Source organism: Strigops habroptila, chromosome Z (assembly GCF_004027225.2).
Source record: "Strigops habroptila isolate Jane chromosome Z, bStrHab1.2.pri, whole genome shotgun sequence".
NCBI classification, from domain to species: Eukaryota; Metazoa; Chordata; class Aves; order Psittaciformes; family Psittacidae; genus Strigops; species Strigops habroptila.
The window spans coordinates 46,958,967-46,980,997 of NC_044302.2; the positions used below are offsets into that span (position 1 = coordinate 46,958,967).

Genomic DNA, 22,031 nt, shown 5'->3' on the forward strand with positions numbered 1-22,031 from the left:
GTATCCATTAACAGATTTATTCTTCTTTTCTTTCCATAATCTTAAAAGAACCGAGATACCTGCATTTCCTGATGAAAGTTAAAAAAGCGATCCAGAGAGGAAGCTGGGAACCTCCAGGTGTTATTAACTTGTTCTTTGCTCCATGATATTGGTTAAAAAAAATCCCTCTTGCTGAGTTCTGGGCTAAATCAATGGTTAAACGTAGTCATGATATGTGCCACCAGCTGGCAAAACTTTTGGCTTGCAGAAAGGAAAAGCAAATCCAACTCATAGAAAGGTTCAAGTTTCTAGTAAATCTGTTAGAGCTATGATGAAGTTCAGCTGTTTTAAGGCAATATTTTTGTGTAGCTTTGGGACTACTTCAAGAGCAAATCAACTGGCATATACTTACACTTATTAGCCCAATTATTAACAGAAGTTATCATCGCCAAATGTCCAGCAAAAAGACTGAAACATGCATTTCGATCAATGAGTTAAAAGCACTTAACAGAATCATTTTCCTGCGCCAGGCCCCAGGAATGTGACCTTCAGACTTTTATAACAGCTTTTCCAAGATTTTCTCCCTTTAACATTCCAATGAAAGCTGCTGGCATGTTCTCAAATCCTTCAGTGACTTGTTCATGGCACTTCACTTTTCCCTGTCAAAAGTAAGAAAGCAAATTGCTGAGTTTTCATTCACCAGCTGCCTAGTTTTTAGCACCCCCAGGAGACTAAAGTGCAACCAAATTTTCTCCAGCTTGTATGTTTCATCTGAAACATGCAAGCTGGCATACACCAGGGTAACTTCTCAAAACCAGGTAGGCTGCTGTTAGGCTGTTTAGGCTGTTGTGAGGATTTGCTTCTGTTGCAAGATCTCCTACTTGGAGTTGTAACAGGGAGCAGAAGTCACTACTATAAAAAACACACCAGGACAGATACAGTGCTACTTTAGTCCCCAAACAACGTACAGCTAGGGGATTACTTTCCCAAAGTGAGGCCTGTCTCTACACATAGGGAAGCATGGAATTGCAAATCCAAGTGATCAAAAGCCAAGCCATCCCAAATCCTCAGCTAGAGCTTTTTAGGCTTTTGCGTTCAAACTTGCAAGCTTTTCACAGCCATGAACTGAGTGTTAAACTCAGCCTCCATCTAGAAAAGTAAAATTTGGCAAATTCCCTATGAAGTCCCTTTAAAGCCAAGCTCCCAGTTCCATAAAAAACATCCATTCTTTCCAGTAATTTCAGTGCACCACTACAATGGAAATCCATGCTCATACTACAAATGAAAGAGGACTTCTGAATAAGAAACAGAATCACAAAATGGTTTGGGTTGGAAGGAACCTTAAAGATCATCTAGTTCCAATCCCCATGCCCATGGCAAGGCAGGGACACCTTCCAGTAGACTAGATTGGTGAAAGCCCTGTCCAGCCTGGCCTTGAGCACTGCCAGGGATGAGGCAGCCACAGTTTCTCTGGGCAACCTGTTCCAGTGCCTCACCACCCTCACAGTAAAGCATTTCTTCCTAATACCTAATCTAAATATACCCTCTTTCAGTTTAAAGCCATTCCCCTTGTCTCATCACTACATGCCCTTGTAAAAGAAGTCCCTCTCGAGCTTTCCTCTAGGCCCCCTTTAGGTACTGGATGGCTGCTCTAAGGTCTCTGCAGCCTTTTCTTCCCCAGGCTGAACAAGCCCAGCTCTCTCAGCTTGTCTCCAGAGCAGAGGTGCTCCAGCCCTCAGAGCATCTTTGTGGCCTCCTCTGGACTCACTCCAACAGGTCCATGTCCTTCTTGTGTTGAGTGCCCCAGAGCTGAACACAGTACTGCAGGTGGGGTCTCACCAGAGTAGAGGGGCAGGATCACCTCCCTCAACATGCTGGTCACGCTCCTTTTGATGCAGCCTGGGACACGGTTGGCTTAACGGGCTGTGAGCGCACACTGCCGGCTCTCATTGAGCTTCTTGGCAATCAACAACCCCAAGCCCTTCTCCCCAGGGCTGCTATTAATCCATTCTCCACCCAGCCCATATTTGTGCTTGGAATGGAATAGAGGAATTACTCTAAAAATGAAACTCTTCACTGCCAGAGAAGTGTTTTGAATTACTCTGGCAGCATCCTTTTTCAAAGCCTACATGTGTTCTGGAATGTATCTAAGTTCACAACCTAATATTGCAGGTCTCAACAAAGCAGAAGGGATCAGGTATGTTCACTATGGTTTGACTGTCCCCAAAAGATTCAAAGATCAAGTCAGGTGGAAGAAAAGTATCATGCTGGGGCTTCACCTCAACAGCTATGACAAGAGACCCCTTGCAAAGACAGAAGCAAAAAGGAACCTTACAGAAACCTACACCTTCCTTCCTTACCTCCATGACCCACTTTAGCATTGTGTTCAGACCTTCCTCCCAGCGGTTATTCCACCTGCTCACAATAAACCCTTCCATTTGAAGTTCTTTGAAGATCATTGGCATCTGCACATAAGGCCCTGCACGAGAAAGGAATCAGCAAACCACCTGCAGTAGGTTTCACTTAAAATAAGAACCAATGCATAAAGCCAGCTTTTAGCCAGTGCAGACCACTGAATCACTTCGTTCCAGGCAGAACCAACTGCTAGTTTTTCTAAACAGAATTTCCAGGACAAAAGATCAAGAATTCATGGACAGACAGCCTCCCAGAAAACAGGCCTAATCTGTAAAGCTGTGGGGCAAACATCCAATAGTTCTGAAAAGTTTCATTTCGAAGTGGCCTCAGCTTCAACTGAGAGGCTTCAGGTAAATCCTGGAAATACTGTTTTGGCAGCTTGTTTGATAGCCTGCCATGCTCTCATGCTTTTGCTAAATATCAGAAAAGTTAAACACATTAAAAAACCAGTTCCCTCAGTCATAAAGTGTGTGGCTGTGTCTCCACTCTCAAAAGCCTGTCCCATTTTTAAAAAGTCAGTTGTCAAAGAGAATTCAGACCACACATTTCCTCTGGAAGGCAAATTTGGAAAACTTAATGCTATTGAAAGTGAATATTAACTTCAGCATCATTTCCCAGGAGTTTTACCAGTAAATGAAATCTTACAAAAACACAAAAATCCCCCCAAAAAATATAAAACAAACAAAACCCCCCTCAAAAAACAAAAAAAAAAAAAAAAAAAAAACCCACACAAAAAAAACCCCAAAAAACCACAACCAAAAAAAAACCCAACTCAAACAACAACAAACCACAACCCTAAGCTGCCTCATCTAAAAACCTGAGGGATATCCATTCTTTTGTCTAAAATTATATACTGTGTAAATAGCATCATGCCACCACACGTGCCTTCTACTGATCTGTATCTGCTTAGAGCCCTGGGGAATTCTGTATTAAGTAATTTAGTCTCTCCTTCATTTCTAATCAGCTGATGTTCTCCATCCGATACAAGTGTGCACAAAGTAGGATGAGTGCATGTACACACAGTGTGTTCACATTCCCACCATCCCAGAGCAGTGGTTAGTTAGCTACCTGAATGTACACAAACACACACACATACACTCAAATAGTATACAGAAACAACCAATAAAACCTCAAGAGACTCCCATTACAACTTTCTGTCTTCCATCACCAAACAGGAAATAAATTTAAACACAAGAAAGCAGGCCCACACCTTTCTGAGGCACAGAGTCATTGTACTGAGAGATGGCTCCACAGAGTGCAATCCTTCCATATGTCTTCATCTGGTTAATAGCAACAGTGGTAAATTCTCCACCCACCTACAAGAACCAAAGCATGTACAGCATTGAGACAATCCAATGTTTGGCACTGACTGCCAAAACCTGCCACTCTTGCATTGTTGCACCAACAGGTTCAGTCAAGTGGTGGAGATGTAAGTTCCACTACTCCAAAAACACAGTAGCTGCACAAAATCTTACAGTTAGTCACCACCTATGGAGTCAATCCCACTCTTCTAAAAATTAGTTATGAACACAGGGAATTTGTTTTAATTCTGAATTTGCTTCACAAAATTGGCAGTGTTGGGTAGGATCCCTCCTCCTAAGGGGCACGTTTAGGGTTACTAGGAAGCACCACCTCTGCTTTTCCTCCACACCAGCCTGCACTTTCATTTCTTTACAACATGATGATGTCAAGTTTTTACTTCACGATTCTCTTGTTCTGTGCTCAGAAGCTTTTAATGGAGAAAAGCTGTGAGAAAATTTACTGCTGCGTATAGCTCTGCACAAAAGTTGGAAGTGAGAGGGAACAGAGCAGACATGACCATAAAACTGATTTAAGACCTTAGCAGCACAGGACATGAAATTTGGAAGGGTAAGGCAAAGCAACCAGGAGCTCCTGCCACAGGGGCAAGCGCTTTGCCCTGACACCATGCATTCACAACAACTGCCAGCAGGTGCTTTGCAATCCACACAGAATGACAGGGGCCTCATCCCTGGATCAGCAGACAGATTGCTGAGAGAGAGACAAGGAGCAGTGATGCCTGCCCTTTTAAGTCAGGTAGCTAGCCGGGCAGTTTTAGGCCAGTATCTCAGCTAATACCCCTGTGCCAGGTATTATATTACCAGTTATAATGCATACATTAGCTATACTAGGAAATCAGAAAAGCAAGGGCTTGTTCTTCCGCTTGAAGGCAAACTGACATGGTTTGACTGCATCTTTACTGTGAAACTCTCTTAGCTTCCAAAACAAGATGGTCACATTCAAACAGCTAACTGAGAACAGTCCACAGCCCCCGTTAACTCCAGCTGTACTTGGGAGAGGTCAGAAACCCTCTACTGGTCACCCCGTAAGAACAGTAAGCTCTTATGGCAACCATTTCTCAATTAGATGGAATTCAGTATCAGGTTCCTGTTACAGTCTTCAATTAGATGTATACACTATTGAATTCCTGCTATAGTTTAAGTAAAATGACAGTCTGCTCAGGGCAAGGCCCTCTCTCTGAACTCACATTGTCAAAGAAACAGTCATAGCCATCAGGAGAGGCTTTGCGCAGTGCTTCATCCAGAGATGCAACAGTCTTGTAATTAAAGGCTTCATCAAAGCCTATTTTTTTCAGATAGGCAACCTTGTCATCTGAGCCAGCACAGCCAACAACTTTGCAACCCTGCAAGAAAAGGAGAAAAGCATTTCTAAACATCTGCTCACAAAACCGGCTGACACAAAGTACTGGGTGGAGGGGTCACCCTAAAAGTAAGGCTGTCAACACCATATGAGTTCCTAAGCTCTAGAAAACATTCAACTAGCTTTGATACATATTCAGGAGCTTGTCCCATCTCAAGACCATACTGCAGGCATGCCTTCAGGGATGCTTGCCCTCCTGATCATTCATGGCCTTCTTCCCCTTCTACCAGGTGAGCTTTCCAAGCCACTCACCCAAATTTTAGCAAGCTGTCCCACCACAGAGCCCACAGCACCAGCTGCAGCATTAACCAGCACCGTCTCCCCTGACTTCATCTTGCAGACCTCCAGCAGACCAAAATATGCAGTGAGGCTGTGAAGGAAAAGAAAGAATGTTCAGTAAGAAATAAAAGATGCCAGACACAAGAGATGTGACTTGACCACAGTGAACCAAAATACTGTCACAAACAGAACAAGATTTTGTTTTCCTCATCCTTTATGAAATGCAAAAATTAACCCAAGCTTCTTAATTTGTCTTTTTTATGGCCATCCTAGAAAAAAAAACCCCAGATACACTATTGGGAAACAGGATGTTTTAGATGAAAACAGCTTTCCTTACTACCCGAAAGGAGAAACATGGAGAAAGTGCTGTAAGGCGACAGCTCAGTTACCCACTGGAAGAAAATCCAAGCTAGACACAGGGCAGTAGCCAGCTGGTAACTACCAGATGGAGGTGAAGATTAAATGATACTCATCACATATCACACAAAAAAATGGTGGCAAAACCTTGCTGAACTGATGGGCACATTGCTCCTGATGACTGCTGTGGACAGCTATCATTACTGGGTAAATAGTAATCTGTAGGAACTGCTAAAGTTTAGATCAAGCTTTACTAAGATGCAGACTATGGATTGAACTGGTTTCTTTCCAGCCTCTCCTGGATCCTCTTCCTACCTTATTGCAACTCCTCAAGGAAAGGCACCATAATCTGCAAGGCAAATTTCCTCCAATCTAGGGGATGGGCCAAATTTCAGGCCCTCTCAGGCTAAGGGCATCCTGAAGCACACAGGTTTTTTACCAGAGTAAGCAGACAACATGCTGGTAAAACAAGACAATGGACATACAGGTAGGCAGAAACATTCTGCACTGCAAAATCCAGGGGATAGTTGCCTTTTCATGTCAAAACTTACCCTGGCATGCCAATCGTCCCAAGAGCTAGAGATCTGGGGAGCGATTCTGGCCAATTGGGAGGAAGGGCTCTTAGGTCTTTCCCATCGGAGATGAAATGGGTTCTCCAGCCACTTCTAGCCACAACAAAGACCCCCACTGTGAAATCAGGATTCTTGCTTTCTACAATCCTGTTTAAAGGAAGGGAAAAAAAAACCAAACAAAAAAAAAGACAAAACAAATACTCTGTCAGAGACAAATCATTACTGGCTCTTCCCTCCTTTATTCCTGTTGACCTGTCATGCAGGAGAAAAGGAATATTTCACATCAGGGCATTTAGCTAGTACCCCTCACCACCAGAGAGATACCAGGCAAGATGATTTTAGCCTTGGCCCTGCCCATAACAAATAGAATGTTCCACATAGATGTGACCTTTTTTTTTTTTTACTAGCATCAGTCTAATATGAGTTCAGGCTAGGCTACTGTGAGTTAGAAGACAGGAAAGAGGATGCTAGGATTAAAGAATGGAAAAGCAAGACGTTACAGATAGGCTGTAACAAGCAGTCCCCTTCTCAGACAACCTGCACCTCATTTAAAGGCTGAAGATCCTGAAGATGGAACCTCTTGGGGTAACAAAACCAGACAGAAAGCAGTATCTAATAACAGGGAGAAGTTCATACTTGTGGTGTCTCTATACCAAAAGAAAATTCAACTTTCTTAGCCCAACAAGAAGACTACATTGGGAACGAGTAAGTAAGCAACTTTGAAATAGTGGGAACAGTTGGCCGCCTGTTGAGCAGACTTGGTTGTTAATTTATCCCGGCCTTCAGTGTTCCTCCAGAGAAACACAAGAGTCAAAGGCCACAGATGTTACTGAGCAGCAACTTAGAGGCAGCACAGCAGGAAAAGGCTGACAAAAGGCTGACAAACACCTGTGTAGCTGAATTACCACAAGCTTGGCAAAGGATGGATTTAACCTTTAAATAAAAAAAAGATAAAAATACAATTAGATAACCATCTGGCTACAGCTGTGTCTTAGGTGACACTGCACTTTCTCATCTGGAGTAGATAACATGCATGGTTTTGGACATGCAATTTTACTAGCACATCAGATTTTAAATGTGAAGTTGACACTTACAGCAAGTACAGTGGCCAGTCCTTCATACCTCTGCTTGAAAAAAATTCCTTTGAAAACTTTATCACCAGAAATAACATACAGATTGTATCAGAGATCTAAATGATCTCCAGGAAGGCAGAAGAGGTTCTCAGAGGAAAAACACATTCCAACCAATTACATACAAGAATACAGATGTAGAAGTATGTAGACTCAAGTCAAGAATAGGTAATGCAGACTACAGATGTCTCAGATGTCAGTATACTCCTTTGAGATCTGTCACATGTATGGATAACAAGAACTGAAGATCTTACCTGGCAACCTGTGTGCCTATCATTATGTCCCCTTCCTTCATGTTCCTTTGACTGTAAGGTCTGTAACATAGGCAGAGATGGCTTACTGTAAGCAATTTTAAATGATGTTCCAGATATAGTAGTAGCTACTGTCTGACCCAGAAAGAGATCATAAACAGTGAGTTGATGATCGCAAAGAGCTCGTCATTGTAATGACATAACTGGATGTTCTCCATAGCCAGCTACTTGAGCACTCCATCTCGACCAAATAGCGGGCTAGAGTGTTGGTGACACAATAGCATGGTCCATCACTACAAGAAGGTTGAGACTCCAAAGAACTATCTCTGACATTAGGGTCTACCAGGCTTCTTCTAACTACCCAATCTCCCTGTGCTTGAACTAGCACCTATTAACGTGGGCATATCAGCAGTTTCATGCTTAGAACATGTATCCTGAAGTACAAGGTTGCTAAGGTAAGTGAAGCACCTACTGTAAAATGGCTGCAGTCTCCTCTGACCCTTTTGCATTCCAGTGGAAGAGACATGACAAGGAACAACAGCAGAGTCCAAGAAAAGTCTAGGGCTGCAGCATTGTTATCCTAATGTCTGGCTAAATCTGGCACAGCTCCATATTGCAAGTCTTGTGATTCACACACGTTTTAAAATAAAACAAAAACCAGATGACATCTGGGGCTCTGGCAACAGGGGCTACTCCCAGTACATGTTCTTTTGACGTTTAAGTGGGAGATCAAATGAGGTACCTTAGCCAGCAATTTAAAAATAAGAAAAAGATATACCTCATGTAAGGATCAACACTGAGAAACACTGATTCAAGCAGCAACTCTGTAACAAAAGACAAAGCAAATTCCTGGGCATTAGCAGTGCAAGAAAGCATGGTTTCCACAAGTCAGTCTTCCAACAAAGTGATAGGAACTCCTGACAGCCCAAAATACACATATCCTGCCATCCTTAGGGAAAAAATTACCAGAAACAACCATTACATTCATTAGCTTTCTCTGGATTATCCCTGTGCTGTTACAAATGACACTTTATGTAATGTCACTTCAGGAGGCTACTTTCTTTTCAACCCTGTTTTTCTTTATCTGCCTCCTTACTCTATAGATGGCTCAAGAAGCTAGACCCGCTAAGCAAGGCCCTAGCTTACTTTCGACTCATATACAAAATGCCTTCCCATGATTGAATCAGCAGAGGGTGGTAAGAAACTTTGGCACATGTTAAATGTAAACACTGCTTTGCAGCCTTAACGGAAAGCCTTTTCTAGGTTGCCTAATCCACATTACTGTCCCTAATGCCACTAGTTTTTGTAAATTATACTGTTAAATTTTACGTGTTCGTTCACACAGCAGTTTTAGCTATTCCTCTCTGCCCAATAATACTTTCCATTGCCTGTGCTAAAGTGGCCTAGCTAGTATAAGCTAGAAATACATTCAGATATAAATATTTCCCCGTTACTCAGAGTGAGCTGGAAGAACAGTCAAGACCATGCAGCATAACAAGAAAGGCCATTTCCCTTAAGTGTTACTCTAGTATGAAGTTATGCCTCTTCTTGCCGTAAGGATTAAAATGGGAAGGAAGAAACTGTTCCATGTTCTCAAATACCCACAGGCATCAAATTTTCAAGTGTGTCTTAATGCTACAGAAGTACACATGCTATGAAAACACTTGAAAGCATATGTAAGAAGAAATCACCTTTCAAACCTTTAAGTTGTAAACATAACTAATTCTTTGGTGCACCTTATGAACTGGAGCAAATTCTGTAAAGGACAAATGGTGGGGTAAAGTTCAAGACAGCATGGTATGGATGTCCATGTGAAGCCAAAATCTAGGTCCATTCTTTAATCAAAAGCTCTTGCATAAAATATTACGATTTTCCTTACTCTTTTCAAAAGAGAGAAACATAGGATAAAACCTGCGCATTTTTTCCTCTTTTTATTCACTCTCTCTTGCTGTCACAACAGGTCAAATGTAACAGATAAGCACAGGCAATAAAATAGATGTTGAATTCAGACAGAAGTCTTGCCTTATTGCTTCTTAAAATGAAAGATCAACCTGAACGGACTCCAGCCCAAGGCCTCCCAGCCACAGGTTCATTCCCACCCCAGTCACCCTGCTGTGCTCCAGCACTATCTTCAATACCTTCCCTATCAGCATGAAAAACTCTAATGAAAGCCTACATCCGGAGGCTACTATCTTCTTCAGCCTTCTCCGAAGGATTTTGCAAAATAGATTAAAATCTTTCACCAGTAAAAGCATGTTTAGGTTTTACTACAGTTAGCTCCTCATTTGCTCTGCATCACAGTTCACTTCCCTCTTTCTAAATTAAACAAATACTGTTTCCTTGTGGCTGTTGGTTTTGAGGGCATATTGCTTCAGCAATTATCGCTTCAGCAATTTTCTCCAGTAAGCCTTATTTGCAAACACATTAGAATGCTTTTGCCATCGGGCACCACACGTGATTAGGCAGTGTGAGACTGTGAAAGGCACACCGCAGCTGCAGCATGATGGAGTTGGAAGAGCTCAGGCACTGACTTTTAAGGGTATTATCAGAAGGCAGTGTGTTTTAAAACTCACCAAACACAGCAGCATACATGTTCTTGAGCAATCACCCTTGTCTGTTGAGGTACATGGCTTGCCAAAAACCATGACAACCCATTTTCGAAAATCTAAGCCAGAGAAACAAACAGTTGTGCAGATGCACAGCCATTCCTCAGCAATCAGACAACCTCCAGAATAAGTAAAACCAGGCAGCATCCACTTACCTCCATCCTTTAGGTTTGGCAGCTCTATGTGTTTCAGGTCGAAGTCGCTGCTTTTGGGGAAACCTTCAAAATGCTTCTTCAGAACCCAAACCTTGGCAGTAACCATCCTGTGCAACAAACAACACAGCCAAAGAGCGCTTGTCAGAGATGCCCAATGGTGCTGGGCTGCTCACAAGGGTGGTTTAGACTTTATGAATCTGAACAGTATCTTGATAACACGCCATCACAAAAGACAGCCTCTGCTTGCATCCTGTGGCAGTTTTACTGGATCAAGAAAACATCAGAAAAGCCCCCTCATTGCCTAAGCAACCCAGAGTTTCCTGCGACCTGCCCAACCTCCCTGCCTGCTGGCAGCAAGCCCTGGTGTGGGAAGTCAGCCCCAGCAAGATGTACAGCTCCGACTCTAAAGAAATTGAAGACGGAAAATCTACTAGTTTACGGAGAAAAAAAAAAAAAAATCCTGTAAGGAAGAAAAATAAAACACTTAAACTTACTCTTTTCCCTCACTCACAATAGGTGAGCACTGAACCTAAACTTTTACAAGCTTGAAGCAAAGTGCAAGTGAGAATTGCAAAGGTAAGACTTCTTTCCATGACACCCCATGCATTGAAATGCTTCTCCAGTTGCCAGGCTTAGGGCTTGGAACCCGGAGAGTCAGTCACCAGCATTTTCCACACAAGATGGAAACAAACTAACAACTTGCATTTGTTTTACCCTCACAGCCCCTTTTTCCTTCCTATAAGCGAGCACATCAACAAGTGCGAAGAAAGAGAAGTTTATACTTAGAGCAGGCAGGTGGAAAACTCTGTCTTCTGCTGACAAGACCAGCCAGTAACCTTCTGCACCAGACTCAGTTGGCAGCTGGACTCTCTCAGTCACGCACACCTCCAAAAAGAGAGAATATCTGCTGTATGGGCAGAGCAGGCACCACCCCCAGTCCACTTCTCCAGGAGAAAGTGTAAACCCTTGTAAACCTGGCACAGGACACACCCAACATGATTCACCTTTCTCCTACTAAGATTTGAGATCATCCTCACAGACTGCTCAAATTCAGCATCCAGCCAGTTGCTGGAATGTTCTGCAATATGCCAAGCTAAATACACAAAACCCACAGTCCTAGAAACCACAAAACACTGCAGTCTGTAGACCAAGGCTATTCCCTGGAGCAGAAGCTTCTTCAAAACACATTTTACGAGTCAAGCCCTAAAATTCTTAGAGTTCTGCCACTGAGGGAAAAGTATCTTACTAAAAATTAATATAAAATTAATCATTCAATCCATCATTTAGCACAGCAAAAGGATCCATACGTATGCCACTCGTGAATGCTCTGACATTTTCACTGTTCCCAGGGCACGCACCAAAAGATCAGAGCTGGTGCAGCTATACCTTTTGCGTGCAGGGATCTCTGCGCACTGCAGAGCCACCTTAAGCAACAGTAGCAAGCTTTGGCATTTTGCCTCAACTGTGTTGCAATGGGGCATGTGGCAAAGGAGAAAACTTTGTCCAAGGACTATCTGTCTTCAGCTCCCATTTTTCTTGTGAAAGTATTCAAGTAGAACATGAAGGGTGAGAAGTGTAAAGAGATCGATACTTAGCATCATGTTTAACTACAAAAAAACTGAAGACAAAAGTACTAATTAGGAACAGAGACCTAATAAATATAAGAAAAACATTTTAAAGACGCACAGGCACGGAGAACAGGGCAAGGTCTCTGTTTTCTGTGATGAATCAGTGTTACTCAGGCCCAATTTTTTAACTATATGTCTACAACAGTTTCCCAACAAGAAACAAATACAGCACAGGTGAAGGGTTTCCTGCACTGGGGAAACCACCCATATCGGGAGATGTATTTCTTTCATAAAGTGAAAGAAGTGTCATCAGGCTCACTGCCAAAGCATCTGTCATTCATTATGTGAGCAGGCAAAAACAGCATTCCTCATGTCCCACATACAATTACAAGAACCAGTGTCATAGAAAACTTATCTGCAGCAACTGCCATCTGACCTGCAAACATTAAAAAAACCCCATGCAGGTGGCACTCCCCGGGCACTTCCCACTTCCCTCCACGGTTCATTTGCTTTGGTATCAACGGTGCTTATCTGTACTTTTCAGTAACAAAAGATGCTGCAACACTGCAGCAACAACAAAGCAAACTCAGCAAAGGGGCTTATAGGAGCAAAAGGTGAGTTCGGAGTAACACAAAACCCATCCCATTCTCCTGCCCAGAAGCACTAAGAGGGATTTGTCCCAGCAGTGTGTCCTGCGTTCAGACACAGATGCCCAAAGTGCTCCAGTCAGGAACAACAAGGGATGGGGAGATGGAACAAGGGATGCTGGCTAGGTTGGCAGCCGCGGGCTGATGTGCCATTTGTATCAGCGGGGAGCCAGCAATGATTGAGAAAAGCTTTGGCTGTCCTTTGTTTCCCCTATATGGTCCTCTAAGAAGCTGCACAATGATGTGCTGTAATCCTGATGATCTGCAAATCTAGGTGCCATCAATATTGGCCATTTCTATGTCTCCCGATGTTTCTTCTGGTGCTTCCACCCCCAGACCTCCCAGTGACACCAATCTTCACATCCCTAAGAAAAATGTATCCTTTTTGTGATACACTGATTTTCAGCAGAGCCGTGATCCCTCCCGCAAACACTATGGAAATATTCACTCAACATTTTTTATTACATCTAGGCCTAACTTTGGGAACAGGACAAATATTCTCCTGACCCCTTCTCACACCACTTGAAGACTAGGGATGTTTTATTCAGGCTGTAAAACAAAAAGCCCCAAACCAGACAGGAAACAGAACACAGCCACATGCTTGATGAACGGATTCACAAACTAATTTCCAGGTTAACAAATCAAGATTATTTTGTATGTTTAGACATCAAATCCTAAGAACCGGTAAGAACTATGTTGCTTAAGCATATTAAAGAACTCTAAAGCATAAACAGCAGTAATGCAAAAATCTCAGCTCCAAGAGCAGAAACCACTGCTCTGTAAAGCTACTTCGTTGTCAGTGGCTTTGAGTGACATATTTTCAGTATAAATCATAGATCATTATAATCATTACTGCAAAAAGGCAATAAAACCTTGAGAAAGGACAGTCCACGAAGATGATAAAAAGATTATTTCAAAAATAATTCATTTCTAGCAATTCCCAGGAAAAAAAAATAAGGTGATGCACTTCTGCCTGGTATTCTCACAAAAGAACCATTAAAGCTTTTACCGAAATTGAACTCCAAGGCAGCATTTATTCTGATGTTCTGCAAACCCTCCTTGTCCTTTGGTCTAGCCTATCAAGTTATCCAAGAATAAAGTTTTGCATTAATCTCCATGAACTTTTTCCCATTAAATCATACACCTAGGAAAGAAGTAGTGTATTGGGGAATCTGTTTTGTGATCTAAAAATATACATATGAAAGAAAAGGTCCAGTCTGTGTTCATACACTGCAGATGGTGCAAATTGTAGCAGAGCTGCAAGCAAAGCACCTTCATACAGGTTATCACAGCTCAATCCCCAAAATCAGCAGGGGGAAGGAGGTTCACTATTCAGGAGAAAATGGGAGAGAAGAACAAATAGGTGAAAACTGGGATCCCATAGTAGATACTAGCAACTGGAAAGGAAGGTCAGGAATAAAAGAGAGGACAGACAAGTCTGAAAAATTGAGGGAATCTGACTGCAAGCTGATGAGCTGGTGGTGATACCTGAAATCTGGGAATCTTCACATTGAAGTAGAAGAGTAGCAAAGCTCTCAAGGAAGCATGAGTCAAAATAGCAAAGTTTACTTTCCGTAACTAACCCCAACTAACATTTGTAACTTGTGTGGTATGGTGTCCTAGCCTGGTCTTGCCCAAATCTAACCTTGAGGACAAAACAGTCTTAGAAGTCTGTCAGTTAAAAATAAGTTCAATTCAAATTTGGGGTTATCTTAACAGTTCATCTTGCTGACAGTCACAATTAATTTGCAGATACGGCTGTGGCACTTGTTTCCTTTTATCTCCATCCTGAAGCAGGAACAGCTATGCTTCCAGCTACATTTGAAGAAAAGGGTATGATTAAAAAGATGACTAAAGTGTGCTTCTCAGACATCATTAATTTGTAGATCAGTGCTAGGAAAAAAACCACCTATCACCACAACAGCAAAATTGTTTGGGAAATCATCTCATCTACTCCCTTCCTCCAGATCCAATTTTTACAGCCTCCTGCAGCATTTCAAAGCAATCTGCCAGGCACCAGCATAAAGGACTTTCTAAATACTTAAAAAAACCCAAACAAACTGAAAAGGACTTCTTGGCAGTAGAGAGTGCCAAGGGAGTCATTATCCAGGGACTACCTTGGGTTTCTCTATACATTACCGGATTACCAATTACCTGGGAGTGAATATGGCCTCAAATCATAATGTTATCTGGCAATGAAGAAGTTAAGATTTTGTAAAGGACTATGTGTGTGAAAGGTTGAAATTCTTGAGTTTAGATTTGCATGTAGCAAGGAATAACAAGGTTTCCTTACAAGCTCACAGACTCTGAGCAGAGGTAGAAGACTAATGAACCATCTGGATCAGAAGAAAAGTAAAAACTGATTTCAGAAAGATTAGGAAGGCAGAAGGAATTTTGAAAAGTCTAGCAAAATGGAAGATAACTCTCTTCCTAAAGGAACTTGGTTCATTATAATACTAAAAATCACACTCCCTGAGACCCTTGCCCGCTGACACCCTTACTCGTGGAAAATGCATAGTAAGATAAATATATACTGTGTCTTTAAGAAGAGACATGAGCATGTAAGAGCAAATGACTGTAGATACAGACTGTTACCTATATGGAAAACACTGTTTTACAGTGTTTGAAATGTATGAAAGTGGATAGCTGGCAGGCTGAGGGTGTGATGGCTTCACGGAGTTACCACCTAGCACACACCTCTGCGCAGACATGACATAAACATTACTCTGTGTGTTAATTGGCTCTCTGCACATTGCACGAAGAACCCTGATTTTGGGACAACAGTAACTGCCTACAAGCGTTAGCAAAAATTACCTGCTCCTCCGCTCTGGCTTAGCTATTACAATACTTTCCCAGAAATTATGGTTTCTCCTGTGATAAAAATACAAGGCAAAGGCAAACCACTCCCACGCTACTTTTGGCAGACACTACACTGCAAAGATCTGAGCAAGCATGACTCTGCACAATGAAACAATAAAGCTGCAACGTCTCTTCTTTACGCAATGCTATCAAGCCCTGGAAGGAGGTCAAAGATTGGAGGTTAGAAGTCATCGCTACTCTCCTGCACTATGTTACAAGACTGTAATTCCAACAGAGGTTCAACAGTCCTGTAGAGCAAGCTCACATGAGGAGGTGAAAAGTAAAGTGAAGACCTGCACAGAAATAGGTCAGCTGGCTCTCAGCTCTCAGAAATTGCACATAAAAGGAGAATCTTAAGAACCAAGTCTGACAAAAAAGAATAAGAAAGAAGCCCACAGACAGGAAGGAAGACAAGACACTACAGGTAACCTGGGCTGACAAATCAAGCCAAAGCTTCTTGAGGGCCACCTGTGCTACCCTGGTCACTGCAAGGCACTCTTACACTTCTTTCAAGCACTCCTGTCTACCTCCCCCTTGCTTAAATGTTAATACAGCCCAAGCACATGCTTGCAGCATCAGTAAACACAAAATTTCATCAAAGCTGTTCAGACACACTGCAGTACAAGTTTGCTTCTTACATTTGCAGGGCCATACCTGTTACTAGACCACAGAGAGAAATGTTATGCTTGCTTGATTTTACAGCTGCCAAAGAAAACTTTTTTTTTTTTAAGTGCCTTTAACCTTAAATTTCTTGAAAACTCCATTTAAATTAAACCCTAAACTTTTGACTACACCAACCAAGCAATTTTATTTTAGGAGAAAAAGATATCTCAGGCTGGTTATCTGATGTTGTAAAGTTACTGCAAGAGCTCCAGGACTTACTAAGCCTGATCATTGACTGCTCCTTCCCTCATTTGTCATACTTACCTCTACAAAGGTTAAGCACTCCTGTCTTTAGCAGCATAGTGTAATAGGACAGCCCCGCGTGCTCAGAAGGGAAATTACAAACAAACTTTCAAACACCAGCAATCCCTCTGAGGCCCCCTCCTGAATTTCTGCAATATTACAAGGGCAGATTCGTCCTTGAATGAGCAGCACCTGCTCATAGCACAAGCAACCAGCTTCTCCCCAAGAGGGAAACTTGCTGCCCCAGCCCACTTAACATGTCCAAGACATATCTGTCATCTGTTACGACTCCAATACATCTGTAGTATGACGATTGAGACAGGTCAACTAAAAGATTAAGGGACAAGGGGGGTGGGGGGGAGAAGAAAAAAAAAAAAGAGGGAAATCAGTGGTCTAAGGAACTGCAGAAGCATAAAGCAGCAATCAGCAGCTGTTGTATCACTGCTTTAGACAGCAGACAGCATCTGCCAAAATGAGCCTGAGGACCAACCCATTCCCACAGGGCACATCAACCCACATAATAGTTTACCATTCTAATCCATAGTGAGTGAAAATGGGTGCATCCATGCAAAATGCCTCCCTGGGGCTCTCAGTGCCATCAAGATTGGAGGCAGCCTCGGCTTCAACCATGCACAGTGGAATTCACAGTCCTGAGGGATATAGGTCATGGGAAGAGCACGGTCAGGACCCTGAGCTTTGGAAAAGCAAGCTTCCAGCTGTTCAAGGAGCTAGGGAATAGGACCTCCAGGAAAATTCCCTCAGGGACAAGGGAGAGAACAGAGTTGGCAGATCTTTAAGGGCGCTTTCCATCGCGTGCAAGAAACCTCCGTCTCCCGGTGTAAGAAATCAGGAAAGGAATGCAAGAGACCAGCACGGATGAGCCAAGTGAAGTCCCTGGTGACTGGAAAAAAGGAGACACTGAGCCCATTTTTAAAAAGGGTAGAAAGGAGGACCCTACGAACTACTGACCTGTTGGCCTCACCTCTCTGCCCGTGAAGACGATGGAACAGATCCTCCTAGAAGCTATGCTACGGCACACGGAGGTGATTTGAGACAACCAGCATGGCTTCACCAAAGGCAAGTCCTGCCTGACCAACCTAGTGGCCTTTAATAATGAAGTGACTGCCTCTCTGGACAAGGAAAAATCTATGGATGTCATCTATCTGTACTCCTGCAAGGCCTTTGACACGGTCCTCCCCAGCGTCCTTCTCTAAATTGGAGAGATACGGATTTGATGAGTGGACTGTCCACTGGATGAGAAATTGATTGGTTTCATCCAGAGAGTAGTGGTCAGTGGCTCAATGTCCACATGGAGATCGGTGACAAGTGGTGCACCCTCAGAAAATTTGCAAATGACACCAAGCTGTGTGGTGCGGTTGACACGACTGCGGGAAGGGTTGCCATCCACAGGGATCTGGACAGGCTTCATAGGTGGCACTGTGTGAACCTTATGAGGGCCAACAAGGCCAAGTGCAAGGTCCTGCACTTGGGTTGGGGCAACCCCTGGTGTCAATACAGGCTGAGAGATGAGGGGACTGGAAGCAGCCCTGCAGACGACTCAGGGGTGGTGGTGGATGAAGAGTGTCACGAGTGTGTGCTTACAGTCCAGAAAACAAATTGTACCCTGGGCTGCATCAAAAGAAGGGTGCCCAGCAGCTTGAGGGAGGTGGTTCTCCCTCTCTACTCTGCTATGGTGAGACCTCACCTGGACTACTGTGTTCAGCTCTGCAGTCCTCAGCGCAGGAAAAACATGGACCTGTTGAAGTGAGTCCAGAGAAGGCTACAAAAATGGTAGAGAACCCTCTGATCACAGCAAGATGGTTGGATAGGCATCGACAGATTTGGAGGTGTGGGATGGTGAGGCTGAAGTACAGAACTACACATTCTTAGTTTTAATGTAACTCAAGGGCGGTACACATGTAGGTTTAAATTATAGGTTTAAACTAACAATATCGTGTATGACTTTAAACTAACATAGTAAAATACAGCAAGTTGTTTTAACTTGCTGACACATAGAGAATAAGGAATGTCCAGCTGACAGAACATCACGGTACTTAAAACAACTCAGGAGGCAGTAAATACGATCAAAGATGCTAACCTTCAAGGTAATGGAGACTGGAACAGAACAGGAGCAAGGACATAGGACTGCTAACTCAGCACTAGGACTTTGCGAGCGTGCACCAGCACTGAGGTCAATCAGTGAACACAGCGCAGAAGACTGTCGGTGACCATCAGAGACCCTCACTCAGCAAGAAAGCATTAGAATGAACGCATTACAATGAATTACAATGCAAATATTATAATTAGTTTCTGGAAATACAATGAATATGTAAATAATTTCCTGGAAAAGCTGTAAACATGCACGAGTATGCTAAACATATGGCCGCTGCCGGCAAGTATCAGGCACGCTCACCTTCGCGAAACTATTCGCGTGTGCGCCCAGCGCTGCAATAAAGAATGCTGCTTTCTAAAACTCCGAATCGAGCCTTACAGAGTATCTTCTGCCGTCTTTTGCGGTAACACAAAGACACTGCCCGCGGTAGCCTGGAGTTAACACGCCGGCTCCTCAGCCCCGCCGCGTAACCCCGCACTAAAGCCCAAGCGTAACTCCTCCCTCCTCCCTCGGCCTCAACCCTTTTCCCTCACGGTAGCAAACCCCGCCATTTTATGTTCCCTCCCGGGGCCGCTGTCGCAGTCGCAGTCACAGCTCCCCCCATCACGGGACCAAGACCCGCCATTTTCCACCCATTCCCGCCTCGGCCACCGCCCATCTCTGCCTATCAGGACGAGGCCTTTCCCATCAGCACCCGCCCGCCGCCGCCTGACCTGCGGCTGCGCGCCGGGCCCCTAGGCCCTGGGGGTGCGCCGTGAGCGCGGTCGCTCCTCCTCTGAGAAGGAACAAGGAGGGGAGCTAGGCGCTCACCTCTCTCGCCGGGCAGGGAGGAGCCCGGCCGCCTGCGGCAGGCAGCGCCGGGGCAGTCCGCGGTGAGGCCCCTCCCCCTAACGGTTGCTACGCTCGGCGCCAAAATTCGACTGTTACGGGCGGCTGGGAGCGCCGTGTCGGCGGTGAGCTACTGGGGCTAGGGGGTGCCGCCCGCCCGCGGGGTGCCGCCTGCCCGCGGCCGGTGCGAGGGGCTCGGCTGGCTCCGGCGTCTTTGCCGCCAGCGAGGGCTTGCTTGGCCGGGGCACCCGCGGGGCTGTGGGGAGCCGCGGTGCCGCCAGCGAGAACGTGGGGCAGGCGCCATGACGGGGCAGGGATGGGGCTGTCGGTGCTCACGGCGCCTTAGCCGGGGCTGTCGTTTTCCTGGGCGTCAGCGCTCCGGTGCGGTGGGGCTGAGCGGGCAGCAGTGCCGCAGACTGGGAAGGGAGGCTTCCCCTCTGCCGGGCTGTAAAAACCCGGGCGTTTTCCTTTCCTTCGGTGGCTGATGTTGTGAGAAACCGGGGTTGTGCCACAGTCTCCATACAAATGCCGTGATGAACGTTGCGTGAAGTCACATCGCTTAAAAGTTTTTGAAGTATAGGTTCTTGTTGGGGTTTTATGCTTTTTGGATCTGGGGTGTACTTGGAATTTTCCGCATAAATGCATAATATTTTTGTTCTAAAAGGTATGCGTTCTTTCAATTTTCTCATACATTCAGGTGATTCGTTTGCTTATTTTTTATCTTTTTTTTTGTTTGTTTTCTTTCTTGTCTTTCTTTGAAATATATAGGTTTATAATCCAGATAACTTTTTAAATACTCTTTGCCTGCTCCGTGAGAAACGGTGAGAAGATGTACATCAAGTCAATTGTCCTTGACGGTTTTAAATCCTATGCTCAGAGGACAGAAATTTGTGACTTTGACCCGTTATTCAATGCCATTACTGGCTTGAATGGTAGTGGCAAGTCCAATATCTTGGACTCAATCTGTTTCCTGTTGGGAATCAGCAGCATGTCACAGGTAAAGAGTGAGGGGGCATTTAAGGAAGGTCTTTCTTCTGTTGGCAACATTTCATATTACTGTCTTGTATAATCTCAGATGGAAGACCTGAAGTGGTGCTTCTACAAAAAAATAATAGATTTGTTTGTTTGGATTTCTCATGACGTAAAACTGGGTCTCAGTCGTTTTTGCTTGTTCTTACATTAAGATTAAACTACAGTTTCATCGGTATACTACAGTAGCTCAAAGTACAATGCAGCTTAGAATGTTAGAGTAAAAAGACCTTCTTCACCAGTAGTAGCCTTAAGCTGAAGATCTTTTGCAGCTAAATGCACTAACTTATTTATCTGTAATAAACTTTTTCACTTCTGAATTGGGTCTTAAGAGTTGGCCAGCTGATTATCGGAAAGGGTTTTGTGCAATACCTGCTATTTAAAAGATGATGTATTTGCTTTACTCATAAGAAAAATTGCGTGCTCTGACATCAGTTCGAATCTGTGTTTCCACATGGTTTTTATTTCCTCCTGGTGTTGTCTGTCCACCCCTCACCTCCCCTCTGTTGCTGACAAATTCAGCAGACCTTCAAGGAACATTTTCCAATTCATTTCTCTGTGAACTGCACTATAATAAGGGGGCTGGAGCACCTCCCGTATGAAGACAGGCTGAGAGAGTTGGGGCTGTTCAGCCTGGAGAAGAGAAGGCTGCGTGGAGACCTCATAGCAGCCTTCCAGTATCTGAAGGGGGCCTACAAGGATGCTGGGGAGGGACTCTTCCTTAGGGACTGTAGTGGCAGGACAAGGGGTGATGGCTTCAAACTTAAACAGGGGAAGTTTAGGTTAGATATAAGGAAGAAGTTCTTTGCTGTGAGGGTGGTGAGGCACTGGAATGGGTTGCCTAAAGAAGTGGTAAATGCTCCATCCCTGGCAGTGTTCAAGGCGAGGCTGGACAGAGCCTTGGTCTAGTGTAAGGCGTCCCTGCCCGTGGCAGGGGGGTTGGAACTAGATGATCTTAAGGTCCTTTCCAACCCAAACCATCCTATGATTCCATGCTTTATGTGTGTATTGGTGACTGAACTAGTAATCTGGTTTGTTTGGGTTTTTTAAACATCTATTCAGTTTTTGTCAGCAAGGTGACTAAAACTAGACTGGCACACTTTGCCTGTGGTTTTACAGTGCTAGCAACCTCCCATATGTCAGTCTCTCTCATAAGCTCTTAAATTACAGCTAGATCTGCGTTTTTTTCATTCATTTCTCCTAAACCTACAGTAGCATACTGAAGCTGTGTAATAAGTTTCTTTCAAAAATCTATTTATCTGTTCTATGGATTTAGGTTCGAGCTTCAAACTTGCAAGATCTAGTTTATAAAAATGGGCAAGCTGGAGTTACCAAAGCAACTGTGTCTATTACCTTTGATAATTCTGACAAGAAGGCAAGTCCACTAGGATTTGAAGATAGTGATGAGATCTCCGTTACTAGGCAGGTGAGTCTTTCATATCTGCATTGCTTAGTAGCCTTTATACGTTTTTAACATGCTCAACAGAGTGACCCTTTTAGGTCAAAAAAAAAATTTTAAAGTCCGTGAGTTTTTGCAATTGAGGAAGTGCTTCTGCATGGTAGTTAGTAACACAAACTGTAGAAGTAAATCCAGTGTACTAGATTAAAAAAAAAAAAAAAATAAAAAATTGGAATTTCTTGGGAATTAGTTTAATGTT

At 43.8% G+C, this 22,031-nt stretch overlaps 2 protein-coding genes across 8 annotated transcripts in view; one reads left to right on the forward strand and one right to left on the reverse strand.

Annotated features, from left to right (window-relative positions):
* On the reverse strand, nt 1–19,391 carry PTGR1 (prostaglandin reductase 1). 6 transcript variants are annotated; one of them, XM_030471209.2, is made up of 11 exons: nt 19,327–19,380; nt 11,206–11,308; nt 10,424–10,530; nt 8,441–8,486; nt 7,666–7,725; nt 6,261–6,428; nt 5,326–5,443; nt 4,901–5,056; nt 3,605–3,710; nt 2,340–2,458; nt 1–638 (listed from the first exon to the last, which is right to left on the reverse strand). In XM_030471209.2, exons 3-11 carry the CDS (start codon nt 10,527–10,529, stop codon nt 528–530), a joined length of 990 nt encoding a protein of 329 aa, XP_030327069.1. In that variant the 5' UTR covers nt 10,530; nt 11,206–11,308; nt 19,327–19,380; the 3' UTR covers nt 1–527. The 6 variants fall into 6 exon arrangements, with proteins under 6 accessions (XP_030327069.1, XP_030327070.1, XP_030327073.1 ...); XM_030471210.1 differs by having other exon boundaries at nt 19,230–19,356; XM_030471213.1 differs by lacking the exon at nt 11,206–11,308 and having other exon boundaries at nt 19,327–19,391.
* Nucleotides 19,203–22,031, forward strand: part of SMC2 (structural maintenance of chromosomes 2) — a 22,635-nt gene continuing 19,806 nt past the window's right edge. Inside the window, exons 1-3 of one of the 2 annotated variants that reach the window (XM_030471206.2) lie at nt 19,242–19,469; nt 20,113–20,341; nt 21,650–21,799. In XM_030471206.2, the coding sequence (XP_030327066.1) occupies nt 20,174–20,341; nt 21,650–21,799 (318 nt within the window). In that variant the 5' untranslated portion in view covers nt 19,242–19,469; nt 20,113–20,173. Of the gene's footprint in view, nt 19,470–20,112; nt 20,342–21,649; nt 21,800–22,031 lie in introns of both variants that reach the window. The other variant, XM_030471207.2, reaches the window with a different exon arrangement.